This window comes from Saccoglossus kowalevskii, chromosome 11 (genome assembly GCF_978046115.1).
Source record: "Saccoglossus kowalevskii chromosome 11, keSacKowa6.1, whole genome shotgun sequence".
NCBI classification, from domain to species: Eukaryota; Metazoa; Hemichordata; class Enteropneusta; family Harrimaniidae; genus Saccoglossus; species Saccoglossus kowalevskii.
In genome coordinates, this window is record NC_140651.1 from 26,527,444 (window position 1) to 26,537,889 (window position 10,446).

Consider the following 10,446-nt stretch of genomic DNA (forward strand, 5'->3'; position numbering starts at 1 on the left):
AGCATAAATATTTACCAAAAACTAATATGGTGTATAGTCCTAGGTTCATTGAAATGTGACAGGTACTCTTGAAAAGTTTCGTTGAAATCCAATGAGTGGTTTTAGACATCAGTGCAACAGCCATAGAACAGCAAAAAATTAACTAATTATGCAAATTAATTGTCGGGGATGGGTTCGAATGATCATTTATTTCCATTCAATATTGCTTTAGTTACATTTATTGCGTGTTACGCGACTCTTCGCTTACAAGTACATTAATATTTCGTGCGTCCGTGTTGGCGCCTGAGCGTTGTTACATTGTTTAAAATTTCTAGTTGGTCGCGTGCTGGTCGCGTGCGGCACTCTCTCTTTTTTTCTGTCTCATCTTAGCAGCAGTGTATTTTGACGTGTACGTTTCACCGCTGAATAAAGATCCATTGATAATAGATCTGCTTCCTATCTATTTCGGGAAACCATCAAGTGTTTTGTGGGACACACTCAAGCTTATATATTTTCTCAATCACAAAATTGGTGCCGAGACCAGGATTCAACCTGAATTCAACGGTTTCCGCGAAATAGACCAGAATTTCTCAAGTCAGCGTTTTCAACCAGTTTGCACCACCTCGTCATTTCGACTCAGCAACTATGGTTAAATTACAAAGTTTACGGAACAAACGGAACAAGGCAAAGATAATTCTACTCAAGGCGATAGAACCCACGGAAGCGATGATTCACGAACATGGACAACAACGAGATCCACAACTCGATTACGGGGAAATCGCCGATTCTCAAGCTCACATCAAACGACTCCTAGACCTCCTCATAGCAGCCGATGAAAACGTCATCGACGTAATCGATCCTTCCGATGATGCTTTCAACGAAATCACAGATTTTCAAACGGATATTGCCAAAAGATATGCACGAATCGCGAGGTTCATCGAAGACTTCAAGATGAAACAACGGCACTCGGCAGTCGCGACATGGACGAAAACTAGCCAACCCGACGCTACTTCGCAACCCCGTCTAAAAACGGTACAACTTCCGCGCCTGGAAATGAAAGAGTTCAACGGCGATCCTCTCAAGTGGAGTGAGTTTAACGACGGATTTAAGGCAACAATTGACTCTAACCCACAGATCAGTGAAATACAAAAATTCACTTATCTACGGTCTCTCGTCACTGATGAAGCCAAACGACTAATCGATGGTTATCAGACTACTGAAGCAAACTACAAGTCAGCCTACGCTCTATTAGAGAAACGCTACGGTGATACACAATTAATTGTACAAGCACATATGGAATCATTGTGGTCTCATCCAGCACCGAGTTATAATGCGACATCGCTTAAAGACTTCCACGATAGCCTTGAAACCACTGTGCGATCGCTCAGAGCTCTGGGAAAGCCTGAATCTGGATACGAAGAGCTACTAATTCCCCTTCTACTCAAAAAGTTACCTGCCCAATTTCGACGTGACCTTGCTCGATCAAACGGTGATCAAACATGGACATTGGCAACTTTCAGCATAGCGATGATACGCGAGATACGCGTACTCGAAGTCGGGCTGGACGAGGACGATGTTGACGATACATCATACCCTTCATCTATCTCTGCATTTACTACCAGCAGTCAAACTACTGGAGGTAACCAAATAGCAACAGTGCAAGGTAATGATCAATACAAATCGAAAAACAAATCGAAATATAACCGACACAATGCTGCTACACGATACAATGACCGACGACAGACATCACAGCGTGCGTCCAAACCGCCACACTGCATATACTGTAGAGGTAAACACTACACAACTGACTGCCATGTTTTAAGCTCTCGACCCGACAGACTCAACTTTATACACGAAAATAAACTATGTTATAACTGTCTTGGCTCACATCTAGCGCGTGAATGTCGCTCTCAGTGGACATGTCGCACCTGCAAGAAAAAACACCATTCCTCTATACATTCGGACTCCTCGACCAGCGCAGCGCAAAAAACTTCTGAAACTCACGTAAACTTTGCGCATGCCAATTCATATCGGCGACCGTTTCTCGACGGGCCGTCAAAAACGGACCCAGCGCCACCTCCGCGCGTGCTTCTCAAAACAGCTCGAATTACTACTATTGGTAATGGTAATTCTCAGGTCGCCACAGTCCTATTTGACGAAGGGGCTGACAGGAGTTTTATAACCACTAAGTTCGCTGCCTCGATTAAAGCGGACACTAACTATTTGGAGACCCTAAATCTCAAGGCATTTTCGAATAGCAAAACTGGGTATAAAACCATACCACGAACTACAGTCGCTCTCCTACAACGAGACGGCTACAAAAGTCCCATTGACTTGCTCATCGTTGATGAGATTTCTGATAATCTTGACAATAACGTTACTGGTGACCTACGTAACATACCACACTTACGAAACTTACCTCTAGCGCATCCAATCACAAGTGACACCACACTGACTATAGATGTACTTATTGGTGCGGATCGGTATTGGGACTACGTAGGAAACCACATTATAAGGGGAACCAGTCCTGTAGCAGTTTCCTCTGCCTTTGGTTATTTACTTTCGGGACCAGTCTATTCAACTAAGAGAAGAGGCCATAATACGAATACATTTCATATTTCCTCGATCAAAACACCAGACCCCGAACTCGATAAACTTGTCGCCAACTACTGGGACCTCGAAACGGTAGGCATCCATGACACCATCAAAGTAAGCGAAACCAAAGCCACCCATGATGAACAACATCGCCAATTTGTTGATAATTGCTTGTCCAGCAAGGACGGAAGGTATATCGCTAAGTTACCATGGCGACCAGATCATGATATTTTGCCGACAAACTTACAGTCAGCCACTTCACGCACCAGAAATATGATCAACAAATTGCCAAGCGAACTTGTGAAAGTTTACGACACCATCATACAAGATCAACTTAAGCAGGGCTTCATCGAGGAAGTCACCGACGACGATCGAGAAATCGGACACTACCTGCCTCATCAATCGGTCTCGAAGGACAGCGAGTCCACTCCGATCAGAATCGTATATGATTGTTCAGCAACTTCAAAACGGGATCAACCCAGTTTAAATCAATGTTTAGTCACCGGACCGCCACTGCACAACTCGCTGACGTCGATACTAATTCGATTTCGCTCAAACCCAATAGCTATGACGGCAGACATTGAGAAGGCATTTCTGCAGATACAGCTGGATGAATCCGACAGAAAATTCACTAAATTTCTGTGGTTAAGCGACCCGACTGACATTGCTAGTCCCTTCAAGACGTACCAATTTAAGGCAATATTGTTCGGCGCAACCAGTTCACCTTTTATTTTAAACGCGGCACTGCGACATCTGACCGATTCATATTCCGATAATCCTACTGCAATTAATTTGCAAAAGAATTTATATGTGGACGACGTGGTTACTGGCTGTGAAACACCAATGCAAGCTTTGCAGTTTTACGAACAATCCACTGAAATGCTCGCTACACGTAAGTTTAACTTACGATCATGGAGTACAAATGACACCCTCTTAAAGAAAACTACGAAAATCGACGGCCGTTCAAGTGACAAAGAAACAGTCTCAATTCTCGGTATTCTATGGAATTCCAGTTCCGATTATCTTCAGGTAAAGAAAATGAAATCTCCCGATTTTGGAAAGTTTACTACCAAACGAGACGTCACCTCTTACAGCGCGAGTTTATACGATCCACTGGGATTGTATTCTCTGGTTCACGTCCGAGCAAAACTACTTATTCAAGCCCTATGGTTAAACAACAGTGATTGGGACCAAGCCATCGATTCTAAATTTCTCCTACAATGGCAAGACATCGCAGCGGATCTCTATCAAGTAACAAAGAACAGCGAAATTCCACGTAAGTACTTTACAATACAACCTCAGAATGTCGAAATTCATGTTTTCGCAGACGCCTCAGAACGTGCTTACGGTGCTTCAGTATACTTGGTCTCTGAACACGAATCTACACTTGTTATCGCGAAGACACGTGTCACTCCCATTGGTAAACAAGCGTTGACATTACCACGACTCGAGTTGATGGGAGCATTGATCGGAACACGGCTTGGCCAGTTTGTATCTGAATCCCTTGAAGACAATTTCAATATTACCAAACGCCTTCTGTGGTCGGACAATCAGATAACACTACACTGGTTGAACGGGCGAGGGAGACAAGATGTCTTTACTAAAAACCGCGTTTTGGAAATCACATCCCACCATCAAGAGTACCGCTACGTACCCACTTCACAGAACCCAGCTGATCTCTTAACCAGGGGAATTTCTCCGCGTCAACTGAGTGAGTCTCGTATTTGGTGGTTTGGCCCCGATTGGCTAACTAATAGCGCCTTATGGCCGAAATGTGAATTGTTTCCTATCGAAATAACCGAAAGTGTCAACGAGCAATTGGATCCTGCGACTGCGCCAAAATGTCTCACAGAAACTGCGATACATCATATGTCAACTGTCACTAAGCCAACTTTGCTGCAAACAGAATTCGGTGACATACTACCCGCTACAAATATGCGTGATACTCCAGTGAATACTGACAATTTTCCGCGCCAAGTTGGATTCAGTATTGACAGTATATTTCAAGTCAATAATTATCGCGATCTCTCTCATTTATTACGAATTACGGCTCTTGTACTACGTTTCGTACATAATATTAAAGCAAAGCTAACTCGACGGCCATTGAACATTTCTAGTCTCCATGGAAACGCACCAACTGCGTCCGAGATCAATGACGCTGAGCACAGGTGGTTGAAAGCTGTTCAACACATTCACTACTCGGACGAAATACTCTATTTACAGCGCCAGGCGAAACAAGTTGGACCACTTTGTAATCAACTCAAGTTATTTCTCGATGATGACGGGATTCTACGAGCAGGAGGCCGACTCCAGAACATATCCCTTCCCTATGATAGTATCCATCCAATTTTACTACCAGGGAAACACGCTTTCACGTCAGCGGTCATACGTGATACCCACCGTCGTTTACAACATGCAGGACCAAATGCAACCGCAACCAGTATACGCGAACGCTATTGGATTATATCCATTCGCCGATATGTGAACATAGAACTCAATAAATGTGTGGTGTGTAAGCGAGTAGATGGGCCAGCCTATTCCAAACCGATCCCCGCTCCACTTCCTACTTTCCGAGTTCAAGAAGCAGACCCCTTTTCCGTGTGCGGTATCGACTATACAGGACATTTATTCGTCAAAGATCCTATCTCAAAATCAGTTGTGAAAACCTATATTTGTCTGTTTACGTGTGCGATAACACGAGCAGTTCACTTGGAGCTTGTGCCAGACTTAACAACAACATCATTTATTCAAGCCCTCCGACGTTTTTCAGCTAGACGTAGTACTCCTAAATTAATTGTTTCGAACAACGCCACTACGTTTGTATCGGCCGCCAATGAACTCAAAACCCTGATGTCCGATCCTGCAGTTCAGCGATACCTGACAAATCACCGAATCAACTGGAAATTTACTCCCAAGCGATCTCCTTGGAATGGGGGATTTTTCGAGCGTATGATAGCCATCACTAAGACTAGTCTAAAGAAAATTCTCGGTCGCGCCTGTGTAACTTATATCGAAATGGAAACGATTGTGACGGAGATCGAGTCAGCAATCAACGATCGTCCCCTTACACATCTTTCTACTGACGACAACGATTTAAATCCACTTACGCCCTCCCACCTGGTCAACGGAAGAAATATTTGCTGTTTACCAAGGCAAACAGTCATCAATCCTAACTCCAATTTCGCCACGGATCACCAGTCAGCCAACCGGCGCTATGCGTATTTAACTACCTTGCTAACCGCATTTTGGAAAAGATGGTCTAACGAATATATCGTTTCACTGCGAGAACGACACCTTAATCAACACAGAGGAGTTAAAATCAACACTGTACGGGTCGGCGACATAGTACTTATTCACAACGATGTGCGTAAGCGGGTACATTGGCGTATGGGCCGTGTGACAAAGTTGTTACCGGGAGCCGACGGTATAGTTCGTGCTGTGGAACTAGCAACCAAAAACGGTTCCACAAATCGATCTATAACTCGACTGATTCCATTAGAATTGTCTACTGAATCTGAGACCGAATCACATCTAACCCGAGATTTGATGATTTCGAAACCCAATATGAATATTGATCAACGAGATGAACAAGCCGGAAGAAGGTCACACACAAGCAGTCCCGCCGGGGACGGTGACCAAAGACCACACGCAAGTAGCTCCAATGGGAGCGGTGGTGAATCCATCCAGCCACGACGATCGAAAAGGGCGACGGCTCGCATAGCTGAACGAAGAATTGAAAATCTGATCCAGCGTGATCTTGTGTGACATTAATAATAATAACTTTTATTTCATAATCGACTTTATGATGTACTTTCGTTCAAACTGCTTTGTATGTAAACTATATATTTGCGTTATTCATGCACATTGTTATTATCTTTATCGCTTTATTATCACGGAAATGAAACGTGTCTCATTCGAAAATTATGCTAGACGCATCTTTCGCGGCGGGAGTATGTCGGGGATGGGTTCGAATGATCATTTATTTCCATTCAATATTGCTTTAGTTACATTTATTGCGTGTTACGCGACTCTTCGCTTACGAGTACATTAATATTTCGTGCGTCCGTGTTGGCGCCTGAGCGTTGTTACATTGTTTAAAATTTCTAGTTGGTCGCGTGCCGGTCGCGTGCGGCACTCTCTCTTTTTTTTCTGTCTCATCTTAGCAGCAGTGTATTTTGACGTGTACGTTTCACCGCTGAATAAAGATCCATTGATAATAGATCTGCTTCCTATCTATTTCGGGAAACCATCAAGTGTTTTGTGGGACACACTCAAGCTTATATATTTTCTCAACCACATTAATCAGGTCTCTGCGTAGTCCTAGAATATCTATGTCGCAAGTCTCATTGAAATGAGATGATTAGTACTTGACATATCAGGTGAAAAGCTGAAAATTAACTAATTATGCTAATAAGGTGATTAATATGCACAAATATTTACCCAAAACTAATTAGGTCTCTGCACAGTCCTCAAGTAACTATGTACCAAGTTTCATTGAAACGTGATCATTATTACTCGAAATATCAAAACCTGAAAATTAATTAATTATGCAAAGTAGGTAATTAATATGTACTGATATTACCCTAAAAACTATCAGGTCTGTGCAGTGTCATATGACATCTATGTACCAAGTTTTATTGAAATGTTATGATTAGTACTTGAGATATCAGTGGAAAAGCCGAAAATTGATTAATCATTATGTAAATTAGGTAATTAATAATATTAACAGATTTTTACCCAAAACTAATCAAATCTGCGCATTAGTTCAGAGCATCCATGTGCCAAGTTTCATTGAAATCCAATGACTGGTTCTTCAAAAATCAGTGGAACAGTCATAGAACAGCTTAAAATCAGTTAATTATCATGCAAATTAGGTAATTAATATTCATAGATTTTTACCCAAAACTAATCAAACCTGCATATTGGTTCAGAACATCCATGTGCCAAGTTTCGTCAAAATACAATGAGTCGTTCTTCAAATATCAGTGGACCAGTCATGGAACAGCTTGAAATCAGTTAATTATCATTCAAATTAGGTAATTAATATTCATAGATTTTTAACCAAAACTAATCAAATCTGCGCACTAGTTCAGAGCATCCATGTGCCAAGTTTCATCAAAATCCAATGAGTGGTTCTTCAGATATCAGTGGAACAGTCTTGGAACAGATAAAAATCAGCTAATTATCATGCAAATTAGGTAATTAATATTCATAGATTTTTACCAAAACCTAATCAGCTCTGCGCATTATCCCAGAGCATCTATGTACCAAATTTCACCAAAATTTGATTAGTGGTTCTTGAGATAACGGTGGAACAAAAAAAGTGACATACATACATACAGACATACAGACAGGGTAACTGCAAAGACTCCCTTTTGTGCTTCGCACACGGGAGTCAATAAAATAAAATAAAATAAAATAAAATAAAATAAAATAAAATAAAATAAAATAAAATAAAATAATTAAATTAAATTAAATGAAAAAAAGACAAAACTAGGATCTTATTTTAATTAGACTTGTTATTAACGAGACATAAATTTTGGAATATTTTGAGATATCAGTAAAGTGAGTAATGCGAAAACAAAAATACATTGGAATTCCGACGATTCAAAAGTTAAAAAAATTAAAATGAAGAGACGCATTTATAAGTCAAATTAGCATTTGAACTAATACTCATGAGATGAGAACACGATTTTGCTCTATTCCGAACCACCATTCAATTCAGTGCAAAGATTTCGTTCGGGGCGAAATGTCCGCCATTGAAATGGCACAGATCTAGAAGCAGTACCTACACACGAATTGGTGACGTCATAAAATACATGACCTTCAATCGGGGTCGTTTCCTCGGTATATACGAATTGGTATATACAAATTACAATAAAGATACTTAAGACATTACACATAAGGTAAAACAAATCACGTGACAATATAATGATAATAACGGTAATAAATCCTAGCTTAACAGTTGAACAGAACGCTCATACAGTCAGTCGGGTGACGCCGAGGGTCACGAACTGTGTTGCAAAATGGCCGTGTGGTTGAAACTGGGTCATGGCGTTACGGGTGAGGAAGACATCATTAAACACTCAAAATCACAATAAAACGGGGAACTGGTTGCATATTACGGCGTAGCCAACATGGGAAATAAAAAAACGCCCAATACAAACGACATGGGTTCGAATCACACTAGATACACACTCACCAGAACCGAAGCAATCAGAAACCAGCAATCGTTTTGGCTTTTCCGTTCAACTCATCGGAACACTGGAGTAGTTAGAAAAATGAACACCACTTAACGACCAACGTCGTGGCGTGGTACACAAGCGTGCCATCAAAATAAAACAAAATTAGCTTGAAAAGTCAGTGGGTTCGAGTCCCGCTCAGAGCTACCGTAAAAACGTAAATCAAATAAACTGAAATCTCTCAAACCGTAAACAAGTAAACAAAGAACGTCGCAAAAAAATAATAAACCTCACAAAACTCCACCATACAAAACTGAATGAATAAATAATAAAATAACTAACGTCTTAAACTGGACGACGCGCAATTTGTTCAACAGTTTCCAGATTGTGACAAGAGATAAACAAGACCCAAGTCAAGGTAAGTTTTGTTAAAGTGTCGATGGCGTTCCCTATATTACGAAAACAATTCAGGCAACAGACGAATATCTTCTGTGGTGTTGTGGAATTTATACCGTGTCTGCGGAATTGTTGATTGAGGGTTCGAAGCCAGCAGTTAACATTTTGTTAGAAAGTTTCACAATTAAATCAAATATCCAATGATACCAGTATATTTATTTCATTATTTTAACAACTTGCAATGGTGGAAGTTGGTCAAACACGAGTTCTTACACCTAAATAAGTATCAAATATTTGTCGACACATTTATTCTCTCAACCTTGTAGAGGTGGAAATTAATTAAACAACAGGTATTTACTCACAAATATAATGGTCAATATTTGTCCATACATTCATTCTGTCAATTTAAGAACTTGTAATTGTTGGAATTAATCAAATGAGAGTTGTCTACACCAAAATAAGTTTCAAATACTTGTCCACACATTTATTCTCTCAATTTAACAACTTGTAATGGTGTAAAATAATTAAACGAGAGTTGTCTACACCAAAATAAGTCTAAAATATTTGTCCGCACATTTATTCTCTCAATTTAACAACTTGTAATGGTGTAAAATAATTAAACGAGAGTTGTCTACACCAAAATAAGTCTAAAATATTTGTCCGCACATTTATTCTCTCAATTTAACAACTTGTAATGGTGTAAAATAATTAAACGAGAGCTGTCTACACCAAAATAAGTCTAAAATATTTGTCCGCACATTTATTCTCTCAATTTAACAACTTGTAATGGTGTAAAATAATTAAACGAGAGCTGTAGACACCAAAATAAGTCTAAAATATTTGTCCATACATTTATTCTCTCACGTTAACAACTTGTAATGGTGTAAAATAATTAAACGAGAGTTGTCTACACCAAAATAAGTCTAAAATATTTGTCCGCACATTTATTCTCTCAATTTAACAACTTGTAATGGTGTAAAATAATTAAACGATAGTTGTCTACACCAAAATAAGTCTAAAATATTTGTCCGTACATTTATTCTCTCAATTTAACAACTTGTAATTGTGGGAATTAATCAAACGAGAGCTGTCTACACCAAAATAAGTCTAAAATATTTGTCCGCACACTTATTCTCTCAATTTAACAACTTGTAATGGTGTAAAATAATTAAACGAGAGCTGTCTACACCAAAATAAGTCTAAAATATTTGTCCATACATTTATTCTCTCAATTTAACAACTTGGAATTGTGTAAAATAATTAAACGAGAGCTGTCTACACCAAAATAAGTCTA

At 39.9% G+C, this 10,446-nt stretch overlaps 1 protein-coding gene across 1 annotated transcript; it reads left to right on the top strand.

The window, feature by feature from the left end:
* The first annotated feature begins 624 nt into the window (after nucleotides 1–624).
* Nucleotides 625–6,339, top strand: LOC146736582 (uncharacterized). Its single transcript, XM_085505320.1, has one exon. The coding sequence runs from the start codon at nucleotides 625–627 to the stop codon at nucleotides 6,337–6,339; it is 5,715 nt and encodes a 1,904-aa protein (XP_085361446.1).
* The last annotated feature ends 4,107 nt before the right edge of the window (nucleotides 6,340–10,446 follow it).

Excerpts from the sequence above, each read along its gene's own strand:
- LOC146736582 (XM_085505320.1), top strand. The coding sequence starts at position 625 with ATGGTTAAATTACAAAGTTTACGGAACAAACGGAACAAGGCAAAGATA.